At 37.6% G+C, this 26,123-nt stretch overlaps 1 protein-coding gene across 2 annotated transcripts in view; it reads right to left on the reverse strand.

The window, feature by feature from the left end:
* The window catches only part of STAU2 (staufen double-stranded RNA binding protein 2), a 118,350-nt gene that overhangs the window by 44,296 nt on the left and 47,931 nt on the right, over window positions 1-26,123 (reverse strand). The window contains exon 8 of one of the 2 annotated variants that reach the window (XM_010021258.1): window positions 16,531-16,644. The exons of the other annotated variant lie outside the window; for it this stretch is intronic. Within the exon in view, the coding sequence (XP_010019560.1) occupies window positions 16,531-16,644 (114 nt within the window). The remainder of the gene's footprint in view (window positions 1-16,530; window positions 16,645-26,123) is intronic. 2 annotated transcript variants of the gene reach the window in all.

A 26,123-nucleotide genomic window follows, 5' to 3' on the forward strand; every position in this document is an offset into this window, starting at 1 on the left:
GGGAAATGTTTCATATTAACTGAATAAAAAAGAGAAAGTTTAAATTAAAACCACAGGAAATCATTTTCAAAAGATTTTTTTCTTATAACTAACTTTCAATCATGAGTTTTTACAGCATTTTTTGTAAAAATTTTTTTTTTTTTTAAGTTTTGGTATCCTCATTTCTTATATACGACTCACACATACATGCAACTACAAAAGTAAATTAAGTCCTATGGGTCAGAGCTGTCAGAATACTGAAAAACTACAAGTATTCACAGAAAATTTTAAATTATATACAGTTTTTACCCTATAAAAGAAGTGTACATCTCACTCCTGACAGCTACACTCTTTGAGCCACATCAGGATTAAGCAACACAACAAAAAAGATTTAGGGAATTTTTTTCTTGGCTCTTCTGTTAAAAAGCAACAAACAAATAGATATTCCACAACACTTACTAAGGCTTGCACAATTAGAAGCAACTTTGTATCACCAAATAACTCTGGGCTTCCTGTTGTTACCTTTGTTTTCCTATTTTACCTATTATATGTACACAAAATACTGATGATCTGAAGTAATCTTTTGTATTTTCAGGCCAGTCTCTTCCTGTATCAGTGAAAGAAGTACGTTTATAAAATAATGTGGGCAGGTTAGTAGCAGTGTGCTTCACTTTTATAGAAACAGCTCCTGTAGAAACTACAGCTTCTGTCTGACTCACAAATTAAACATAAAAGGAAATTTACCAAAAAATATATCAGCTTAATGCAATGTTTTGAGATCATAAGCGCCCTTGTATCAGACTTTATAAAAAAGCTCTCTAAGGAAGAGAGCTTCAAATGTAGCATACAATTTAGTAACTTCCAAATACCTTTGAAATTCATGCCAAATGAAGTTAGACAGTAAACTGATGCAGTTTGATCATTCCAGCTGTATGTCAAAATTCTTCCACATTGTTGGATAACATGAAAGTGCAGCACCAGTTCCTGTCACCCTCAATTTAAAAACTTTTGATATACTACCTCCGAACATGGAGTTGTTTAAATACTATCTTTAACATCAGTAAACTGCATGTACCACCTGCACTGTGACTTGAATTACTGAAACACAACACTACACAATTAAAGAGATCATCTCAGATTTCAGCAGAAAAAAACATTGTACCAAAGAAATTTATATCAAAAGAAAATATTTTAAATATATTTCAAATGTGAAATATAATTTGATTGTGTATCTGATGTATACACAGATAGTTAATTTATACAGGATACACCACAGTGACAAGTTGTTTTAAGTATGTTGATGGATGCATATAGTCTGGACCAGATCTTGAAAATGCTATGTAACTGAGTGACTTTACCTACAGGTAATCCCTGTGAATTAATTTTTGTAATCTGGCATATAGACTTTTGTAATGTCTGTAAGAAGTAACATATATTATATACATTACTTGCAATGTTGCACAGACAGCATGTCAGTACTGCTTTTTTCGCTCTGAGGTAATTTGTAAGAATTTTGTTCCTACTCATAGCCTTTATTTTAATTTAGTCAACATTGTATAAGAATTTTGACATAAGACTGGATCAATCAGTTGGTTTCAACAGGACTGCTCGGACGGTACTGAGCTGAGATGTGCTCAGAGGTACGTCCTGTGCATCTGTAGGCAGAAAACCTACATTTTTTGAGATTTATTTTCTCTGTAATTTTTGACATTATGTAAGGATATTATGCACAGAATATGCCAGCTGATTATTTAGAGAACACAAATTCATCCTCGGCAAATGCAGCCTTTAGTGACATTTACCTACTTACTGACTGATCTTGAACAGGAGCCCAGCCCCATACAGACCACATTCATCAAAAGCATCCTAATCATACCAGAGTATTAACATCTTGAACTTTACTCCCAGCACTCAAAGAATGCAACTCATGGAATAATGAAATTATATCTTGATTTTTATATGTAAAGATCTGTTTTTGACACAGATAATGTATTCTTGCTGCTCTCTCTGCTTTCTCCCCAGCAAAGAGCAAGAACTGCTAAAAGACCAGCTATTCTGGAGCAAACCACTAATGTTATGTAACCGTTGCCAAAATCGAACTTTCAACAGGTAATCTGCAATGAAGCAAGTTCCACTTCATGGACACACATAGTCAGAATTATATCAAGAAACAGGAAAGTGTTATTACCAGCAGAGATAACATTGATAATCTAAAACCTGAGCATGCTTAGCTCCAAGCTCCAAAGTTTAAAAGATCAGCTGGTTCTGAAAAAAAGAAGTCAGAAGAATAAGGTATGTAAAATCTTACCTGTATTTCAAGACTAAGGAAGCTGAAATTATTCTGCTTATGGGAGAAGGTGTGGGTAACCTAACAGTGGACCTGCAGTACCTACAGTAACAGAGATTTGCAGGGAGATGTCTCAAAAGTAACAGACAAAACCAAGATCTTATAAAAGGTAGAGGAGGACCAGTGAAGTAGAAAGGCACACAACTTCTCTCAGACTCAGTGATATTGAGCCTTATTTTCTTTTGCCAGACAAGGAACTTAATGGAAACTTCAGCTGCAAACTCTGTAATGCTGCCTTTAGGAAGTTTCCCGAGCCAACACACTACATCAGTGTACTTGCACTATCCATTTTGAGATCCAAAAAGACTTTCTGACTTCTTTGTATAATAGAAATCAGTGCATGTCACCTGGTTATACCATTCTTAGCTGGCAACATGGTTTGCTTATATTCTAATTTCTACCTGAAATGGAGAATGTAGTTGGGAACTCAGAAGTACATAACACACATCTTATAGTCATGTTCCATCTGATAAAGACTATTCCTATCAACACTGCACTCCTGCTAAAACCATCAGTCAAATACTAGTCTTTGATACCCTGGGTTGCTGCTCTCTCAATTATGAAATGATTTGTGACCTGAAACAATGTTTTAGAAGGCTGGTTTAGGAGAGAAGTAAGAGGCATTACCCGAAAGGAAACTATGAGACACTGTGACTCTTCAAGATACAACCCAGCACACATATGTGTTCTCAGGATAAGGGCCATGAATTCCTGTGATTTCAACAGAGCCTTTACTTTTCTATATTTCACCTCTTCTTCTAAAACCATGAACAAAATTTTCCTCTTCAGTCACTTTTGGCCAGCAGGAGCAATGGACATGCAAGGGCCAGCTACAAAGACTTGTAAAAGAAAATAGAGCAAAAGGGAGTTCAAAAACCAAGTTATCTATTCTACTATAAAAATTGTGATATGGCTGGAAACCGCAACTTTCATGCAGTTTCAATGTTAAAAATTAAGAGTAGGAACATCAGGTCTTAGTATGACTGTATTCAGATATGCCTTGTCTTACTGTTATACACTTAAAGATCCCAGCTAAAATGAAGGTGGGATACTAAACCCAGGAATGTAGCTATATTTTGGATTTCACCTCAGATCAGCCTCCATTCACATCAGTTGAACTTGCATTTCTGACTGACTGTACATTTCCACAGACTGATCATTAGGTGATCTAATGGGACAATTCATATGCAGACCTAAGAAAGTATGACGATGTTTACAGGATCAGAATTTGGCCAGAATTTCTTAATGAAAGTGGTGTGGAAACTCATCTGATATCATTGCAAACTGAATGGGTAAAGATCTGGCAAAAATTAAAGTGCACATCTGTTTAAAAGCTGTGCTTTTTGTTTCTGAATACCATAGTTTAAGGTATCTAAATCAGAAGTCCTGAATTAGAAGGTATATTTAAAATGTTGCCTTTATTTTTTCCCCTGCAGCTTTAATTTGTACTTCAGACTTTGGATCATAGTCCATCTTAATTTTGAAGCTTCATGATTAACCTTTACCTTTACCAAGACTGTTCAGGTATCCTGAGTACTACTATCCTGTTACACAAGTCACTGTTTCAGGCTGCTGATGGAACACATCTTGCCTAAATATCTCAGCAAATGATTACCTCTGAAACAACTTCTGGTGGGCTAGTACATCAGACTGTTTCACACCTCCTCATGCTTTCTTTCATTAAAAAAATCTTTCACGCAAATAAGAATATACCCCTTTTTCTTTAATCTTACACTTTAAAATGATATACTTTTTTACTTAATCAAAATGGTCTTCAGTTCCTCTTAATCACCTAGCTTTTTTGTCTAAAGATGGTACATTGAAAATATCCAGTTTACTCCTTATCACTTTTCTCACCGGTTAGTCACAATCAGAAACAAGATGTTCTTTAAGATATTTCATAGTTTCATCAAAATCTATTCTTCCTGTTTTTCCAACTGGTTTCAGTACTGTTCTCTTTATTCCACTGCTTATTTTGTCACATTTCCCAAGTCTTGCTGTAACTCAGTGCTTGTTACATTGCTGTATGTTCTAGAGGTTATTTAGATATGAAGTGGTCTTGATTTGTTATCCTAAAAGGCCTATCTCGTACACAGAAAACAATCTGCATCTGCAGTTAAGACGTAGCTCTCTACTTTTCCTTTCAGTGACATTCATTGACATAAAGTAAAACTGTAACAATTTTATTTGGCCGTTGGCTTAATGCAGTTATTTTGGGTTTTGACAGGTAAATTAAACCCTGCTCTTTTCTCACGACTTGCCAACACTGTTCACAGAGGAAGTTGCATGTTTAAACATACTAAAACACAGATCTGCCCTAGCAGATGCAGGATGACCTAAAAAGTGTATTAAAGCAGTCATTTCTCCAGCTGAAGAACTAAGACAATTGCACTTAAAAGGAGTGTGTTGAGGGGAAACTGTAGGCACTCATTGCTACACAGCTCAGTTGACTCTTCAAGAAGCTCCTTTGGTGATAAAAATGTATTCATGAACTTCCCTTAACAATGAAACTTACTTTCACAAAGCAGCTTCAGCCACACTAAAGCTGTCAGCTTTTGCTTTTATTTTTCATATTTCATTTTCATTCCATTCTGTTATAACACTGTTTAAAGAGCAAAACTGAGAGTCCAAATTGCGTGTTTCTTTAAAATCTCAAATACTGTTGTTGGTCTTGTATCACTTAACCCTCAGAAACACTGTGACCTGAAGAGCAATACAAAGCCATCAGAAATAGGAAGGATGAAGCCAAAATTTTTATTTTTCAGTACAATGTACATACTTCTTTTACTCCAACTAAAAGTCACAGCAAAACAGTCTTTGAGAATAGAGGATGAATTTTAACACTTTCCATCTACATTTGACTCAGGTGTGTGCTTCTAAATGCTAAATGATTAATTGAAAAACATTACTTCCCTTTTTAAATGAAAATATATGTTGTCCCAAACCCAATCTCTTTACACTCTACTAAACACAGACAGGGATGGCTAGAGGCTACAAATCTTTAGGTTCTCCACTGATGCATAAACTAAACAAAAAAGACAACCTTACTTGTTTCAGAAAGCTTTATTAGAATAGGAATCTTTGAAGACAAACACAAAAGATTCTAATATGTTTAGATTTTATAATGTAAACAACTAATTTAATGCATCACTAGCAACATACAATAGTCACCATCTTGCAACATGAATGCAAGTAAGAAACTGATGTAATCTGTGAGATATTTCAAAATAATTAATTTGAGAATTAAAAAAGAACTATTATTGTGTAAACTCTCCCTGTCTGCATTTTTTAAAAGGACCAGAAAACTGCAGCAGTTGAACCTTTGCTAAATGAAGGTAACAAGCAATCTTTTGAACTGGCCTCTAAATTAAGAACATGTAATTGCCTGAGAAAGGGTATTTGATCGAAAGGGTTTTAAGTGTTACTTATCAGGGGAATTTCAAAAAACTCCACAAGATCCAGTTTATTTAAATGAGGGCCAAAAAACTTTCAAATTCTTGCAAATTTTCTCGAAGTAGTTTGACATGCGTAAATTGTCTATTTGCCAGCACGTTAGACTACTTCTGTGCTAATATTTTTGTTTATAAGGGCAAATGGGGCTTTAATCATTTTTTGGTCAAGCCAATGTTTGATGCCTCCTTTTAATATCCTTAGCTCCCTCTCAAACCCATATCTTCTTGCTTAACTATTTTGCAGCTTAGAAAGTTACAGCAAACTTTCCAATTTTTTCTTTTTGCATTATTTTCCTCACAAGCATGGACAGACACACGATGACAAAAAAAGTTCCACACACCGATTCCTGTGTATTTTTTTTTTTTTAATTTGAAAGAATGATCCTGTTTTCTGGCATACTCCAAAACCAAGCCCCAGGTCCTGCAGTATTAGCTGCATTGATGAACTGAGGCACCCTGGAAAGCCTCACTCACATGAACAAAGTTTCATGTACACCCAACTGTCCCCTAAATGACTGACAGTGTATTATTGTACCACTTCACATAAATGACAATGGGGTACTGAATCAAATATGACAACATAAAAATTTCCTCAATTCATAATTTCATAGCCTGCTGTGCTAGAAAAATGACCCCAATTATTCAAAACAATGTTAAAATATGAAATATTTAGGGAATAGTCTGAAACAGGACTGACTTGCTGGACAGCCTGATGTCTTGAAGCAATGACCAAACAGGCTTTCTATGATCTCACAAACCAGCTAAAATCTTTACATTACTGGGATAAGCCCTGTAGCCAGTATCAGCAAAAGGCATGCTTTTTATGTAAATAGCTGAGGCATAATGGGTACAGGGACTGCTCAGAGCTCCCCTGCTATCAGCATACAGAGAATTGAGCCCTCGGCACTTATTTTATCGAGCTGCCACTATAAGAGATTTAACAACAGCAGAGGTATAAACAAATGCCAAGATGTCCTTTATGAATCATTGCCATTTATCCAAGTTTTAAAAATCCTGAAGCAAATGTAAAGTTTTTTTATAGACAGCTGAAGAGCTGAACGCTGAGGAAGGCAAGCTCTCATTTCGTCTGCACGTTATGCTTAGACTAATTACATGACGGAGGAAGAAGACTTTCTGGGGACTGCTGGGGAACACAGTGACTCCAGCAGAACATGTCTTACTACCTTAAACCACCTTTGTAGTCTGACCTAGCAGTCCCTGCTTGGGGTCCATGTGGCAACATCCAACCATGAGGAGCACACGGCTGGGAGGTTTAATCAATGCCGCCACCAGCTGGATACGTACTGGTGGCAGGGATGGCATTGGCTGGAGAGCAAGGTAAGTGTATTCTTCCTGAAATGTAGATACACATTGGAAAAAGCAGCTTTGTGTCAGCTAAATCTGCTTCCAGACCTGGGACAGGTGGTCTGCAATTTCAACTGTAAATAACTTCAGAAACTTACAACTTGTCTGTCAGTTTGCTTGGCTTTGGCCATTTGCAGTGAAAACAAAACGGCAAGATTCACCTGATGGTCGATACTGGACTGTGGAAAATTATAGCTTAAGGCTCTTTGTCTCCCAGGAGGATCTGAATCCTTCTTTTCACCTTTCAGAACAGCACCCTAACTGCCACCTTGTGAGGTATTACAAAACAAGAATTCCCCCAAACTCTTCTCACGCAGCTCTACTGAGTGCACTGCTTTAGTGTATCAAAGAAGATGACTGCTCTGTGCTTTTTGCTTTGTGTTCCTGTGGCCACCCAGCTGTGCTGCTCTGTAGCATGAGGAGGGTTCCTACAGAGGATTCATGCTCCTGTGGGGAGAGGCGTAGAATAAAATTGACATCTTCTGTGCATCTTGTGTGAGCGCATAAGCCTCTGAGCTTGTAGGTCTTTCCCATCAGTTTTGTGAATCTCAGCCATTTTCTTACTTTCACTACAAATGCCCAAGTACAAAATTAATTATTTTTTTTGGCTAGACACACTTTTTTCTTTATTTTGGGCCAATCTGAATTGTTTTTCTGAGGGGATGAAGGATGAGAGAGGAGATTTTGGACTGTAAAACCAATTATTTGTACAGCCGTAAGGATCTGTGGAAAACTAGGTCTCACAGTCTCCCTAATGATGGGAAAGAGAAAGAATGAATATGAAGAAATACTTATGAAATTTAAAGTTTAACTTAAGAGTTCACTGTTTTGGTTTTTCTTGATACCTCCATTTTAGTGTTTATTATCTCAAGTCCTGGATCCTTGAGAGAGTGAATTACTTGGAAGCAGTCTTACATTCAGCATATGTGAAGTATCTTACTGGAATGAAGCACTAGTGCTGGGACACAGACCGTGCACAAGGGCTATGAAATGGAGGACACAAGTACATATGGAGCTTCTGGGGATGCAAGAACTCCCATATCAAGTGAGGATATTGCACATTTGATGCTTTGAAGAGAAGGGTGGCTGATAACTCCTTCCTGTCTCAAACAGTGGGATGTTCTGACACGATGATCTGAGAGTTTGAGAGATGAGATGGACTCAGATTCTATGTTAAATGAGTTATAGGAAAGAATATAAACACTTTTCTCCCTGGAGGCGTCTGACACTTTTCCATCAGGTTATATCAATGGCAATCATGTAAAAAAGGAAAGTGAAATCATTTCCATGATCAAGCTAGGATAAGTCTTCATCTCTTTCTTGATGGGGTATTTAAAAAAACATCCAAAGAAGAAAGCAGGATGTTGTTGCACCATGAATATCTAGGAATCGAGTTTAAACTTAGTGCTCCTAAACATAGCTCCACAACTTCCTCATGCTCAGCAGAAATCCAAACCTTCAATGTGCTGATCCATATTACAGGTAGCATAGCTAAGAAAGCAGCTTTAGAACTGAACTTTAAATTGGTCAGGACCAATTTAGTCTGCACTGAGTGTGCATGCATCACTACTTTTACACTCTTCCCATCACATGACAAAACTGTTCCTTTGTTCCTCCAGTAATGCTACTTCTGCCCAGAATAGCCACAAGTTTGCCTACAACAGACTGAGAAAAGTGCTTCAGCACTAAAAACATGGGCCAAACTACATAGAGATGAGTGCATAAGTTATGTAGACACAATAGATGACTGGAGTTTGCTGTGGGAACATGGTGCTGGAATGTAGGCCAAGTTTACAGAATTGCTCAGAATAGCCCACCAGGGCTGGTTATGTTGCATTAGACCTATCTCAAAAAGAAGAAGGAAAAGTTGTTGAAACTCTTAGCAGGTATTCAGAAGAAAATCATACCAATTTGATAAAAATAAAGTGGTGACGGAAAGGAGTGCTGTTTTGTTGTCCCACTGTATTTCACGGCACAAAAGCTTGGCTATTCCCCTGTAATTACTCATAAAATTACTAATTACTTATTGCTAATTACCTTTAAAACCCAACCTCCTTCATTTCCCTTTAAGGCTATTGTCAGAACATTTATTATGAGACCCTGGCTTCTTGATAGGAGTCCCTGAAATGAAGGGGTGCAGGATGTACTATGTAGATCCAGGGGAGTTGCATGATGATTATGCAAACAAAAAACTATGAAACTTCATTTGTACTAGGTGAATGCATAATGCCAGCCATGTGATATTATTTCAAGAGAAATGGAAAAATTAGGTGGCAAACACAATTTTGGCAAGTGCACATTTCTTCGGATGCAACATGTGCAAATCATTATTTTGTCTTGTAGAACAGTTAAGGAACTGCATTTTGAAATGGCAATTATATCATTAGTGTGTTAAACAACTTCACTGAATGACAAGTGATTAAACACGTATCAACAAACAGACACAGCATTACTTTGATTAGAGTGTGGAAAATGCCACAGAATAACTCTGGCAAGTACAGGGTGGGCGACAAAGTTGAGTGTACATTTTGTACCTTCCTTTGTCTAAAATGGAGGTGCCTACAAAAAAGGCAACTAGGTTTTGACTGCGTGTTAGTTTAAAATCATAAGGTTTGAAAGGCTTTACCAGTCCTAGAAGGTAAAATTAACATAGCTATTAAAATGAAATGTCTCCTGTCAGAGTCAAGATGAAAAATCCAGGTCCTTGTCAATCCCAACTGCAAGACAAGCTACTATGGGCTCTCCTTCCACTTTGATTTTGCCTCCACCCCTGTCACTAATTTTGTCTAGTGTATGTATGACTATCCAATTTTAACTGTTGAGTAGAAGAACCCACCTCTGTTGTCTTCCCTCTGTTTTTTCCTGTCAGGGAAAAAACTGTTAGATTTCTTGATACTGCAAGTGGGCTCAACCTACTGCAGCAGTGTGACAATGAAGAAAGTGACACTTTCAGCTTCCCCAAACTTCTCCAGTACTTTTCCCTTTTGAGCTTCTTCCCTAACTGCCACACCAGCAAGGAAATTCAAGATTTTTATATTTCCCCATTGGCCAGCTGAGCCTAAAGTAACAGCAAAACAAACCAAACCAGAAACAGATTGCAAACTAAGGATAGTGAACAGCTGGCTTGTGCTCTGCGGAAGGTTGGCTCACTGCATGTTGTTAATGCCTTTCTTTTCTCTTACACATGCTACGCTGCACTGAAAGCCTGCTAATGCAAGCAACTAGGGGTGCAGTTCAAAGCATCTAAACTTCTCTAGGTCAGGGCTGCTATGATCCTGCTCTTCCTCCCTCCTTCTGTGTGCATTCCTGTTCTTTATGCCAGATCATACTACTGCACAGGGAACAGGTTTAAGAATACTAAACAAGAGAGACCTTCCTACAAGAAAATAACTTTTCTGTACAGGTAATTTTTGCCTCATCCTCTTCAAGTGACATTTTACAAGGTGCGTAAGCTGATATAATAGCTTGCTGCTGTGGAAGAGGGTGACTCCCCCTCCTCTTCTCTGAGCTGGGCAGTCCTGATGTCTCCCTTGTTTCAGCTCTGGTACTCCTCTAAGCCCCAGTAGATCAGTTCAACTCACTTACTTAACTGGCTAAATCCTGAGTTAGTTTCTGCCAGCTCAGTGGTCTAGGAAGCAGCCAGGGTTGGAGATGAAGTCAGTGAGAAGGAACAACCAAGGCAGAGTCTCCCACCTTGGAGATATTCAAAAGCTGCCTGGGCAGCCTGCTCTAGGTGGCCCTGCTTGAGCATGGGGGTTGGACCAGATTACCTTCAGAGGTCCCTTCCTACCTCAACCATTCTGTGATTCTGTGAATCTCACTCTTGTGAAACCTCACCAACAGTTGTCACCAACAGAGGAGGAAACAGTCCCCAAAACATACATGGTCTTTCTTTGTCACCATCTACATGCCAAGCAGGGTAAGACACCCTGAGACAGCAACAGTAGCATTTCATACCCCGCTGACACTATTGTGTACACAAACATACACAGAGCCCTGAAAAGTCCCATTCTGCATCTTCAGCAAGAAGTAGTCATGTTGGGAAGCTGCTCAGGAAGCCCTGAATGAGAGCACAGAAAGGGTCTGGCAGGAAAATAGCTGTGCCTTGGTTTACATTCTGTTCCCATTCAGCAGTTAATTAGTAACTCACTTTTTGAAAATGAAATATTATGCGTCCTGAACAAACACAAATGTTTGATCTCAGGCTCATCAAGGAAAGCTTCAGCAGCTGCCAGGGAAAAGCAAATGTTCTGCCACGTACATCCAGACAGAGATAATGCGAAACAGAAGATGAAGAATACAGAGCGAATGTACCAATGCTTCCACACACAGTCATGGGGAGCACAGCAGATGAGGAAAAAGTACCAAATAGCAGACAACAACCTGGTGACTCTAAGTAAAACCTGATGGGATGACTCCTGGCTGTAACTTCCCCAACACAAGAGAAGAGTGAAGCATGGTGCTATTCATCAAAACCATGAACTATCTCTTCTGGAGCACCAGGCACTCAGCTGGGGCCATGCCTGGCTCACCCTGAAGATTATGGAGCTGCCAAGAAGAAGGCAGCAGCCAGCAGGAGCACACCGGCACAAGAAGGAGATGTTTTTGCAAGATCAGGTAGGAGTCCTATGCAGCAATGGCTGTAATGGAATTGCCAAGCTTTGGGAAAAATACAAGATTTTCACTGTGTCAAACTAAAGTTTTCTCATTTTATTGAAGAAGCCACACCAAAGAAATGAGAACTGCATTTATAGCAAGTCAAGTAGAAATGAGCTGAAAAGCGAAGCACATAACATTAGCCAAAAAAAAGAATAAATGTATTTAAAAAAAAATCCTAACATTTTCTTAATTTTTGGTTATGTCGAGGACAAAAACACCCCCTGTGAAATAAATCTGAACATCTAGAAAACAATCATTTCACATTAGAACAAAAATAATTTTAAGCAGGAATTAATGTCATGTCCACGAAATAATCTTTTTTTACGATGTGCAACAACATCCAAACAACTCAACCCCATTAATCTTTTTCAGTTACAGCACTGGACAAAATTCTCATCCTCTACGTACTCACTGATTACAGCATCAGGTTTTTGGCTTTTGCTTTTCTTACAGATAAGACAGCGACTCTGCCTGGCATAAATTCCCTAGACCTACAATTCTCAGACCATAACAAAAAGAGAGATCTGGACCTCCACATTTATTATGTATGTGCTGTTACAGGTAAAGTTCTTCTTAAACCTTAAGTTTCAATGTTCCAAACACCTTCCCTTGAGCCTGTTACCCATCTCCAAGGTCTTTCATCCTCAGAGAACTACTTCCACCTTTGCTGTATTCAAGTGCATCGGGAGTTGTTCACTGTTAGGCATCACCACAATCTGTTAACCCTGCCCAGAAACGCCTGTTTACAGGTCGACGATGATTTGCCTCACACCACATTTCAGTTTGCTTGTCACTGCTGTTTGTCAAGCTTTCCGTCAGCAATTTCTGAAACTCCTGAGCATGGCCTCTTCCTTTCAGCACAGCTCCTCCCTGTCAGACTCTCTTATCAAGTCTGTCTCATCAGTAGCTCTTTCCTTTCTACAATTTCTGCCCCTGCTTAATTCCCTTTCCAGCTATCTTCACACTTGAAAATAAAAGTGATAATAGTGGTAGATTATATATAGCGTCACACAATTGTTATCTGTTCTAAAAAATGAAAGTGTTCTATTTTAGGCATTATAAAGTGTAAGAAAGTTCTAAAAACATGGTCTAACATACAACACATATAATGGATTGGATTAAAATGCATGGGCTAAAATATAAGCAGAAAAGATTCACCGTCATCGCTTTAGCAGCACATCTCATTCGGACTACAAGGTGAAGTAGACAGCAGAAGTCAGTAATAAACAGGACAGTATCGCCAATTCCAAAAACCACATATATATTAAAACCTCCAAAATCACCAAAAAGTATTAACTAGACTTTAAGAAAATGCACTGTTCTTTAATCTCTCTTCTGAAATTTAAGTAGAGAACTGGTCACACCTCAATGAACATGAAGTTACTGTGGGTTAAAAATTCGGTTGTACGGGCTGAGTATTCCATGGCAAGCATTCAAAAATCTCAAAATGGGCCCAAATAGAAAAAGAAATAATTTGGGGGAAAAATATTCTAAAAACCATTACCTTTCTACCAAAGAAGTTGGCACACCTAAATGCAAAGCCCAACAAAACATGTGGCAGGCTAGACTGCAGTGGTACTTTAGGGATGTTTCTCATTTTTGCTGTTTGCCAAAGGAAAATGAAAGAGAAGCAACTACTTCCACAGTATCACTTCATGACCAAATGAGATATGCCTTGTCAGTCAGTCATTTGAAATACACACTAATTAATGTACAAGTATGAAATGTTTATTTTAATCTGAAAGAACTCGAAGTATATGAGGAAAAAATGTAAACTCATTAAAATCACAAGCTAAACCAACCTAAAGAATGAAAACTTCCTACAGAGTACAGGACAAGAGCAAGTGACTTGAAAAACTGCTGTGTCAAGTCTTGGCATTTTTGAAAAAGCAAGATAATATACTTATGTAGGATTATAACCACCTGGTATCTGCTGAAAAGCAAATGTACCACTGGATGTGAGTAGAGAGATTTATTACAAAAGACAAATCCAATCTAGAAGGCAGACTATAGTGCTGGAGATGCCATTGGGAAGCTGGTTTTCTTTTTCTTTTTTTTTTAATTTCTATTTCTTTTTTTGATCAAGGTATGTGGCCAGCTGTGGTTCTGCTGCCACAATATAGGGACAAATCTGGAATATAGCTCCCACCACTTTCCCACAAACTATTCCAGAGTCTCATTTAGAAAGTTTTGCTTTTAAGAAACATAGAAATTCTAAAATCTGCATTTTAGAATGAACATGAGAAAAATCATATTCATAAGCACAGAAGTGGACAGATCCTGAAGTCAAACTATGTCAGGCCTCACAGCTGACAAACCAACATGCCTCCATTGAAATCACAGGTTTTCAGGTGATTAGTCCATCCTAATTACCATATAATGCAAAACAGATGATTTAAAAGTAATAGATTACTTAAGATAAAGAAGAGTTTATAGAATTGGAAGTTTTATAGCACATGGCTATCTTGCACTTATTTAATTTGTAACTTTAAAATGTGGGTAATTCAGCTTAACAAAGGTACAGCAGTTCTGCCTTCTATTTTTATAAGAATAATAATGGTAGCAAGATAACTTGCTGTGAGGGAAATGGTAGAAAACCGAGCAAAAACATACTAATCGCACAGGAACAGGAAACAAAAGTTGATTGGTTTTGTTTTTTTTTAGTTAGTCCATTAAGCGCTTTAGTTTTGTCATTAATTAACTTCAGTGCCTGACCGACACTTGATGAGCTTTCTGTTTGTTGCTAACGATTTCTTTTTCTCTATTTATTCAAGTGATGGCAAATAATGTTTCATTCCAGTCCTGCCACCCTGCTTATTAAACACAACCAGTCAATAGCATCCCTCTTCCCAGAAAGTGGAATTCCTTTGATATTTAGGAAAGGGACAAGCAGAAATTTGTGAATCCTGTCCAGTATGCAGATCTCTTTTGTGACCCACTGGTTGGCATTTGGCTTTTAGATGATTGTTTTCTTTTGCTCTCGGCTCAGATGAAATCTTTGCACAAGTGATGTGGGTTCAGTAATGCAACCACCCCATCATGAAATCACAAAAAGTTTTTCTTTCCTTTTTAAGAACACTGTTGAAAACTACATAACTAAAACCAATGAACCAATGAGGAACATTTTTTTAAACTTCAAACTGAAGCAAGATTAGGAAATTCTAGCTACATAATGGCTCAAGCAAACCTATTTGTGCACATCCTATGATAAAATCTTTATCTATGTGATTTAAGGCATTTTTTTTTCCTCCCAGAAAAATGTCCTGTTTGGAGCACTGAATGGGTACACTTGGGATCAAACTAATGCTGCACGTAATCTAGAATTTCCTTATTTCTAGGTGCTTGACTTCGCAGGCTAAATAACACTTTTTCATTTAGATATCTTAAATATATAATTATTCAGATGGCTTAAATGTGCTTTTTGCTTACACAGTCTTTTTTCTGTTTACATATCATACTCTAGCCTAAATAAATGCTAAGACAAAGGCCAAGCTGGCTGGTAGCCCAGAATGTAGTTGTTACCAAATTGACAGGGACCACCTTAAATTCATTGAAATGTCTAAATATTGTATTTGAGTTATAACTGAATTTTAAAAGATGATCTTTACCAAAAGAGAAACAGAGTGACTTTAGAACAGTGTAAACAAGTTGCTGTATGAAATCAAAACTGAATGTTGAAGTATGGTCTGACTTACCACAGCTCTCCATTACTATAAAACACCAAACACTTAAAGACAGGAAGTATCCTCATGTTACCATGTAAATAACTATTGGGCTTAGTTTATGTTGACAACTAACTTCTTAGAAACTTCCAATAAAATAAAATAAAAAAACAACCCACCAATCAAAAATATGGCTGAGTGTCCGAAACTTTTCCACAAAAGTAACTAATTCTGATAATTATTAAGAATTATCCCTCTTTCCTTAGAGAATCTTCCACAGAGTCTAATAAAATGTATAGTAAATGAGAACACAGTACAATTTAAAGATGGCCTGCAAAGGCAAATAAAACTGGTACTGTGTCCAATCTACTGAAGATTTGAAAGGTGCAAGGTTTGGTTTTTTCTACTTGCTTCCTTTTTGCTTTTAAAACTTTTGGAGTATCCAAGTCTTGCCTTGCTTTTATATTTAAGAGTGTTGGAGGACAGGAATATTAGAACGGAAGCCCCCTTCAGTTCCCATCTGAAGGAGAAGGGTGATGAGTGATTAACATTGAGGGTTTTTTTTCTCCTGGCTTTTCGCCAGAAACTTGAATTAAACATTTTAAGAACAGCCAAACAAAATGGGAGTTTTACAGTCTGATTAAAAATTCCTTTCCCCTCTCAAATGCCAGTTTCTTGTGACAGATAATGGCAGGAGATGATGGCTTCATCTCACTGCTTTTCCAGCTACCCCTAATCTTCTAATACAAACAGACAGACAAAACCTGACACATGCATAAAATCAAACACAACCTTTGCAAAAACCTTGTATCTGACTTTAAAACTAAAGCAAGCTCTTCAGGCTTTCCTAGTATGTCCTAAAAATACGTAAAATTTTGTCTCCTTTTTGGGTCACTCTTTAGATCTAATCAAGATTTTACTATGGCAAGATAGGCAAATCCCAGTGACAAGAACATGCCATATGAACAGCACAAGATGTGTTGAAATTTAAAATTTACTAATGCTGACATTCTGGCCTTACTGGATATTAATAAAATTAGAAGAGTGTGGGGTGAAGGTATTATACCTGGTCATGGCTGGCTTCAATGGAGCTTCCGATACCTTGGAAAGTCATCTGCACAGGAGACAGTGTCAAACAGGTCATACACTCTTTGCCATTTTGTCTATCACTGTAGTGTACCTATAACAGAATAACATACGTAATCTGCTAAACACCAGGTTTGTACAAGGGAATCATGCTAGAATACTGTCCCTTTTCAACAAGTTTGTAAGAAGAATTCCAAACATTTACATTGAATTCATCTTCAGTATAAAACAAGGAGTGTGTAAAATAGTCTAGGTAGTTACATACTGAACTGGGGCCAAAACTTCTGTGATATGTCTGTTGGATAGCTTTTCAAGTGCTATGTTCTTCAGTTTCTGAGACCTTTGAGACTGAATTCAAGATGTTGTATCTATATAAGGATCTAGCTTCAGGTTATATTTTCTAGCCTAGATATCTTTTTTAACAGCATTGTGTAGCTTAGTTATAAAACATTCGTGTAAATCATTATATCTCCAAAAACTTGGCAACAGTAGTTTAAATTTTTCAATTGTAATTCCATTTCTACTAAAATCCACTAACTCTTTTGACAGGGCTAATGTGTATTTGAATTAGATTTTTAATTAAATCCAAATGACAGATAAAATGGAGAAGAATTCACATTCCTCTTGAGATGTCTAGGGTATCCTTTTCTAAGAGTAACTCATTCCCTACTAATGTCAAGATGTGCATGTTGAACCTGAATCTTGCATGAAATACAGAGGAAGATAGTGCTTCTATTTGAATTATTCTCCTAGTTTTCAGGTTCCCTTCAGATAGTTCTTAAATCTCCTAAAGAAAGCATGGATTTCAATATGTTGAGACAAAATGAAATTAAATGTTGCCAGTGCTTCATTATTAAGAACAGGTTGCCACTCATGCTGAATTGTTGAAATATTACAGTTCTCTGTGTAGCTCCTGGCTTCTAGACAGGCAGATCAAGCACTCTGTTCTACAGGAGAGGTGGAATTTAGTTTATGGTGGTAATTTACAATGGCTATGTGACCCCTGTCAGAAATGGAAAGAGAGAGATCAGCTCTGCTGGATACAGACCTTTTATGTTAGTATCTATTTACAGCTGTATAGCTCTCAGGCAAAAGTTACATGATAAAGCCTCATCTTGACATTTAGGCTACAAAATTAAACTTTTTTATTTCTGAAGACAACTAGGAACTATATTAGAGTTATTCCCGTGGAAATTATTTAGTGACATATATGACACTTAATTGTATGCCATGTGACTTAAATCCCCTGTGCCTAACTCTTCTCTGCCACAGGTGCAAATTGAGAATAATTCAGCTGAAGCAAAATCAGTGCAAAACTGGCTGAGAGGAAAACCAAGTCAATGCTATAGAATTACTTCACCGACAACACATCAAAACAGTTTTACTGTGGCCAAAAGTAAGATACAGAATGCAAAATCTTGTACTGTATATAAAAATACTGATTTCACTCAGACCTTCCTAAAGCTTTCCGGATTATCCCTGCCTCTCTTTCTCAACCCCCACAATATGTGCCTACTAAATTGTTTGTGGCTTTCTGCCAGAAAAGCCATACTACTTACTTAGAAACCACAAGAGGCCCCTTCACATACACAATGGTTTAACTTTGATTAATCGAAAGAGGTACGAAGGTATGAAATTTGGCTTGCAAATATAAACTGAAGTTCTTTAAATGTCAGGGACTACTGTTACGACGAGGACTTAAGAAGCTTCCACAACTGTGGTAACTGGTTGCAAGCTAGATATTCTGATGAGTATGTGTTGCAGGGATGCGATGTGGAGAAATGGGGCAGAAACCCTCAAGAGAATGATTCCGCACTGCAAATATGACATAGCAAAATGTGCAAAATCTGGTGACCGAGAAAAGTACGTCTCAGATCACATATAGAGAAACGGAAAAATAGCACTTTCTGAACTGCATAGCATGCCTGTAGGCTTATTTTTAATGAGAATAATATGAGTAACGTTACACTTCACAAATGTCCACTGGAATGAGGCAAAGTTAACAAGCTGAAAGAACAGGAGCTATCCAGAGGAAAAAATATGATTAGTATTACGTGACATTATTATCTGCAGTAGCAGATTTGATCCACAACCCCTGTAGAGTCCTACATTGAAACTGCAATAAATTCAGAATTTTGGTTTCTTTCTAGGCTTCACTTTCCTGAAGGAATTTCATGATGCACTTTTGGCCTCATCTGAATGTATCAAGGCCATTACTTAGACAACAGTCCTCTAATTATCTCTTGCCCTGTTGAAGCTCTTCAGTTGAACCAAACCAAACACTTTCTACGTGAATAATATGAACAGTAATATAAAAAAACAAAAGACTGCACTTTGAATGGGGGACAGAATAAAACTGTGCCCTTACATCAAACCTCTCTAGTCTACAGATTTGTGCAGTCACACAAACATTCAGATTTCTTCTACAATTGGCATGGTATGTAGTTTCCCAGTAATCACATTTTGTTATTTATCAGTCCAGCTGCTACATTCTCAAGCTCTTTATTTTATTCCATTCTTCTTCAAATCTGATCTATGTTTGGTTGGTTTGGTGGGGTTTGTTTTGGTCAGCCAAGCTAAGTATTCACCTATTTGAGCAGAATGTCAAAAATAGGCACTCCAAAAGATAGGGTAGTGGTCGAATATTTATCAGATAGTCCAAATAGCAGCAGACGCTTCTAGGTTTTCAGCCAGCAGTATGTTGCAAGTATTGCAGTTTATATATCCTAGCTATTATAACTCAGTATGGGAGGAACCTGAATGTCTCTAAATCTGGTTTAAGAATATCGTATCATCTAAGGCAGGGAACAAATCAAGCAAATACTTGATTCAGTATTTGCTATCAAGGAGTGGTGACTGAAGGCTGGCCAAGTGCTCTAATAGTGATTACATGGCCATTATTGAGATTCATGACTACAGTAATACTTTCCTAAATTCCTCTGTGCCTTAAGAGTCAAGAGTACTTAACTACAGCTCATCTCCACAATAACTCTGTTAGGCAGGTAAGGACACTTTGTGGACAGACATTAAATGACTCATCCAAATTCACTCAGCACTGGCAGGAGTGAATGGCAGTGCTGAAACTATAACCCATCATTAAGGCCTCTGGCCTAACCACAATTGGTCATTTTCCCTTTTCACATATTATGGAGGTAAAAATAAGAGAGTTATGAAAATAATTACTATCTATGTCCAGGACCTAATTTTCATTAATTAAAGGAGACTCATAAATTAGCTTAGTGCATTTTAAGGATTAAACAGCAATGAAATTTCACTCATTAAAATTCAGAACGTTTTATTTGGATAACATATAAGCAGAGGTCATCTTATAGAACAGCATTAGGATCCGGTTAGAAAATAATGGCCAGCATACAGATGTCTGTCGTAAGGGTTGTGCAAGTTTCTGTGTCAAATGCAAGACTCCGGCCTCAGACTATTGAGTGATTTACACGTAATTCTTCTCCAAGGTATGTCTACACAGCACAACGCAGTGCCACAACAAAATCCTGGCAATAACTCTACATGAGCCTGCTCATTTACTGGAAAAAGCACACAGCACTGCTAGCTTTTCTCCTGGGTAACTACATACGTGGAGTACCTGAGATAAATCATACATAATCAGCTCAGGAATCCCAAACACAGCACTCCATGGGTATGGCACAAAACCTCTGTGTGTAAAATGCAAAGTGCATCCTGGGCATCAAAGCAATGAGATATATTCAAGAAGTAATTTTTTCCACAAGCACATGCCACGCATTTACTCATACATACATATGCTTTTATGTTTGATATCCACACAAGATGCAACTGTATATCCTTTTCACAGATTGCTTCAGTCAGGAACAAGCAGCATGGTATGAGTATGTACAGAGGGGTACTATGAACTGGTGTATGTATATAGAAATGTATGTGAAAATCTGAAACCACTTGACAACTATGTTGAAATTTGACCCTTGTTTTTAATACTTTAAATTACTAAAGAGATGCAAATATTTTGATGGACATTTATAGCTTCCCACAAAGGAAGATATAAGATGAATGTTTACAATGTTACAACCGAATGTGGAATGGCATAGCCAAAATTCTCAACCTTGTATGTTGTTTTATAAAGGAAAAACTAAATTACACTGCATAAAACTGCATAAGAAATTACATTTAAGGTTACTTCTATCATAATGCTGCTCTAAAAGCAGGAAATTTCATATTTATTTTGTATTTACATAAAGCCACCTCTTGAATCTAGCTTTGCTGTGATACCCTTTCCTATGTGCAAATGTCCTGACAGAAACTAAAAATACTGCAGGATTTGCCTTGCAATAAGCTACTTTAATACTACACTGGATCAATATGCAATTTCCGATAATGGCCATCGTTAATTTGCATAAGTTACTCCATGAATACAATGTCCCTAACTTCAAGAATGGGGCAGTCTGCTGGTCTTCAGTGGGCACTTCTAGATTTGGAAATCCGTCCTTTTGCAGGAAAAAGGGCTGTGGTTTACTGATTCACAACTGAGGAAGGTGAGAGACCTGTTATACACAGTAGTGAAGTTTAACTATAATACACTGAACTACTGTTAGAAACAAACTAACTGTGCATTAACAGGAGACCGAGGAGCAAAAATAAAGGCTACTATTTTCACACACTGCTGCTTAGGTGTTCACAGTTTGAAACACAACTTCTGCCTGGCCAAACGCTTTCTTTCTTGAACATTTAATAACTTTAAAAAAATAATAATATGCACTACGAAAAGAAAGAACTCATCTGTGACACTGGAGTTCATGTTTCCAAACCAAAAACTACTCTGAGCCAAAGCACCAGCAGGAGTCTTAGAATGCTAGACAGAAATAAACTAGGTAATAAAATGCCATTATGTTCAGCAATGCACAAATCTTCTGGATTGACAAGCCTGGACTATTTTGTTAGAACAAAGGATGGTATTCCTTTAAATCTGCCCCTTAAAGGGAAAAGCACCCAATTTAGTCCTGAATTTACAGAATTATTTCCAAGATTCTATATAGGTTGCTCTGGATTTACAGCAACGAGCAAACCAGAATGGGCTCAAAAATCACAAGAGTCTCAAGAAACATTTTTCTTCCTTTAGCTTCCCAGTGAAATTCTTGTCTTTTCCACACTTGTCTTTTATTTTTCCCTTTCTGTTGCTCATCTACTGATTGTCATGTCATCTACTAAAAACCAAAGCAAAACAATCCTTTTTGTTTAAGATTAAATTCTGTTTCGTGCATATTTAGTGGTGAAGGAATACTCCTAGTGTGAAAATAAATTAAATATACTTGTTCATTTCAACTGTTTTCTCAAAGCCAGTTTAGGAGCTTTCACAGTATAGTATTCTAGTACTTACAAACGTAAATCTTGTATTATCCATAGACCTTTCCTAACAAATAATAGATCAGTCTCCTCAGACGTGGAGCAGCAAATACCACTTTGCATTCTTACTACCTGCTTTACAATTCCATATATTTCATTTCTGCGAGTAGAACGGGAGTACAGTTAAAAGAAAAAAAAGGGGGGGAGGGGAAAAATCCTGTTGTATGAACAAAGTCTTTTATGAAAAGTTAAAGCACAGATAAAAAACCGAGACCAAGATGAAAAAAAAAAAAATTGTCCCAGATGAAAAAATAAGATGTACAATAAAAAAAAAATATAAAAAAATCAGAAAAAAAGCGTTGAATCAAACTGTTTCCTGCAATGCTGGAGTTCCTTGATGTAGTGCGATTACTAAATATAGTATTTTACTAATCTCAGCAGGGAGCTGGCTAACTGCATGCCCGTCAGATGTTTTTAACAGTCACCCCCTGTGGAACAAATCTAAGGAGTGCATGAAAAACACCCACATTTAAAAAAGCCCCCTTGCTAGATCATTAAGGAAAGATAAAGGCCTGTACATTTGGATGTGATATATAACACAATCATTGTGTCAAGAAAATGTATGTTTGATTAGTGCGCCTCAGGTTCATTAATCGCTGTGTCTGCTTCACAGCAGTGGGCAAAGTTTCCACCGTAGCTACTGCATGGAAGGGTAAAGACACTTGGTAGCTTAAAGACTGACAGTTCAGCAGTAAATCTTGAGCTATTCCAACATGCTCCTCTCTTACAGAGTTTGAATAGCAGCTGTACCGTAGTCTTAAATCTTCATTAAAATACAGTCCTAGGGTTTAGACCAAGAAATAAAACATTACTGTACCATAAATAGCTAACAGCAAGCAGACTAAAGGCATTGTCACAGGTTACTGCAGTAGTATTTTATGTTCCTCACTATAGTAAGGCAGACATTTGACATCTATAAAAAAATGTGCAGTACAAGTAAGACTGAAAAACCCTACTTGATACAGTTCCAAGAGAGAATATACAAAATATCTGCTAAATGCAAGAATAGTTTATTGTCTGAGCCAAAGAAGCTTGTATGTCTGGACTTTTTTCATCCTATTTAGGTATCTTCTGAATTTGGAGCTCCTGTTTCAGTGATGCAGGAGATCTGGAAAGTTTGGCCATATATTATGCTCAGTCAAGCAAGGGAGACCCAGCTCCATCCTGCCTCTCAATGTGATGTTTGATTCTAATTAAGAGAAAATTAGCTAACACCATGGCTGTCACACCAGCGTGCAGGGTAATCAGTACAGTAAGGTGCTTACTGTTTACCTTCCGTGTGTCAACCTTAACCCAAGTATGTATTTATGAAGACAGTGTTCCTGTGGAACACAAACAAAGTGAGCAACCGTATTTTCAATGGCTGGCATTCAAGTGTGAAAAGAGACCTGCTTATCTGACCAAGATGCTGAAATCAGGAGATGGGACGTGGCTTTCTACTAAAAATCACACTTACATTGAAGAGTACCTTGCTACCCTGTTCATTTCCTCTAGTCTATAACTAAGGTATTTTTTTGTAGACATAGTAGAGAGTGGTTGAAATACAGTGAGTTAAAACACTGAATACAATCTTCCCCCTCAAAAAAGAGTAAGAAAAACATGATTTAAAAACATATTCAGAAATTAAAACAGTGCAAAGCACTACAAAATAATGTAAGCTATAGCTGACATGGTTTTTGCATAAACAACTTGTCTGCCTCTGATCCATTCACCCATAATTATTCAGGTAAATACTGTATTTTCAAGGAGAAATGTTGAAAATAATTTTATAATTCACAGTCAAAGGAAATATGAAAAACTGGCAACCCTGGGATCTCCTGTTTTCACAACATGGCCTAAAAAACAGGAGAGAGGTGAAAGAGTTTGTATCCTGCTAATACAGTGGACGAGCATGGTATAGAGCATTTTTGTTGGAGCCTGTGTCGTGGGTATCATCCTGAAAAAATGACTTACATGAGAGAGGAACTTGGTTAGTTTGGAGAGAGAAAATTATCTGGGTTTAAAATAACTTTCTAGCAACAACATGAATGGAACTATGTTCTCATGAACACTCTTTTTCATTACGAAGGTTGTCACTGGAGTGAAGCATTAACTATTCTCCATTTACAAACTACATGTGAAAGCCCCAAACGCTGCATTACTGAAGAGGGAAGAGGATCATTGTGAAATTGTGAGTACAAAACCAGCTGCTTGTGTTTGCTGAACAGTCTGATGCTGGTACAGACACCGAGTGTGTGCACTAACCTAGATACAGGTTATGCTGTACGCAGAAAATGCAGAAAGAAACACCCTTCTTTAAGTAGAACAAGAAGCAATCATTTCACTTCTGAAAATTATCCTGCTTTGTTTTGCTCCCAACAAGACTGAAGGAAATAACAGCCAAAAAACCCTTGTCTGAAAGCCTCAGCTTAAGTCACAGAGGGGGAATAAACCGTCACTTGTCTCTTTACATCTTCTTCACCTTTTCTTCTTGCCTCTCTATTTAAGGGTTTCTGCTTGAGAGCTGAGTTCCCTTATAATTAAAGCTAAAATCCAGTCAGCTATGAATTCACCACCTCACCTTCACATTTTTGCCAGCTGAAACTTCCAGTCTTTCAAAGTTTTGGCTGTATTCCAAGCCAAGGTCCATAGCTAAGTTATCAAGTCACATTAGGATTTACTTAGATTTTGGCAGGGAACACAGCCCCATGCGTTTAGTTATGGCTGCAGTACCTTGAGAGATCCTGATAGCTTTTATACTTTCTCACACAAAAACCCCTTAAGTTCTAAAATTGGTTATGAAAATGTAATTCACATTTTTTCCATGGACCAAGTAAAGCACAGGGATATGTGGGAGGATTTCAAACTGCAATTTGCAGGATGCCGAGGAGAAAAGCTAAAATGTTACTGAAGTGACATCCACACCACACCTGGGGACGCAGGCAATGCCATTAGCCAGCTATTCTCCATTACCTTCTTTCCTTTTAGAAACTGAAACAAAAAAGAAGCACCTGGCTGTTTCTGGAGGGAAGAACAGCGAAACTTCAGCAGCACTTGAATGAAGGGCTTTCTTCCTTACAAGAGGGAGAGAGGTAACGATGGCCAGAAGAGAGCTAGTTTAGACAGATTTCTGGCCCAAAGCCAGGTAGTTTGAGACCTTGTGTTAGAAAATTTACTGCCCCTTGTAGCTACCTTTGCATTTGTTTTCCTAATTCTGCATACTTGTGAATTAATTCAGAAACATTCTTCCTGCAGCAAATATTACCTCTTGCAGTATGCTCTGTGAATGAATATGCTGTTTCTAAAGTTGCATATCTTTCCTTAAAGCAACTAGTATGAGGATGATTCTTATGGTTATTGTTATGTAGAACTACTACCACTATTTTGACTTCCTTTAGGATCAAAAATAGGATAATATGGACTAGATGGTCTATAGTCCAGAGAAACATTTCTGAAGTAAATAGAAACTAATAAAACCACTCCTTGTAGGTTTACCCTGGGTCACTGCCATCAACTGTGGTACTGTCTACCTTCCCTCTGAAGTTAGTTGATTAAAAAAACCCCTATAAACCAGAATGCAATGAAGTCCAGGTGCTTTGATTTTTACATGAAGCTCTGTCTCTCAGGAACAATTCTTCCTATCAGCTTGTTCTGGTTTATCTCTCCCTCTATTTCACATTCCCAGCATGTTTTCTTACTTTTGGCTAGTCATGTATGAATAAGGGCTGGGGACCCTGAAGCCCTTTTCTACATAACATAGCCATTCAATGTCAACTTGATTTTCAGTGTAGTAGCACACCTGCAAGTTTCAGAGACTGAGATAAGGACTCTTGATTAACAGGTAACCCGATGTTGTGCAAATCAGAGATACCAGTAAAATTATCAATAAAATCCTGACTCATCTGCTGCCTTTCCTTGGAAGAAACTACTTTCCCTATTAACACAACAAAAATGGTAGTCTTATTCCGCTGTTGTCTGGAATAAAAGGGGAAGTTTTGTGGTAAATAACCTGATAAAAGGGTGTAAGTTTTCTTCAGAGCACAACTGTAATTTCACACGGATCTCCTATTTCCTGACTTATGCCCAGTGGCACGCAATTGTAAAGATGCCAGCGAAGTATAAAAGGCTGTACTAGTTTTGACTGGGATGGAGCTAATTTTCTTCACAGAAGCTTGTATAGTGCTACGTTTGTAAGAGCATGCTCTG

This window comes from Nestor notabilis, unplaced genomic scaffold (genome assembly GCF_000696875.1).
Source record: "Nestor notabilis isolate BGI_N333 unplaced genomic scaffold, ASM69687v1 scaffold3049, whole genome shotgun sequence".
NCBI classification, from domain to species: Eukaryota; Metazoa; Chordata; class Aves; order Psittaciformes; family Psittacidae; genus Nestor; species Nestor notabilis.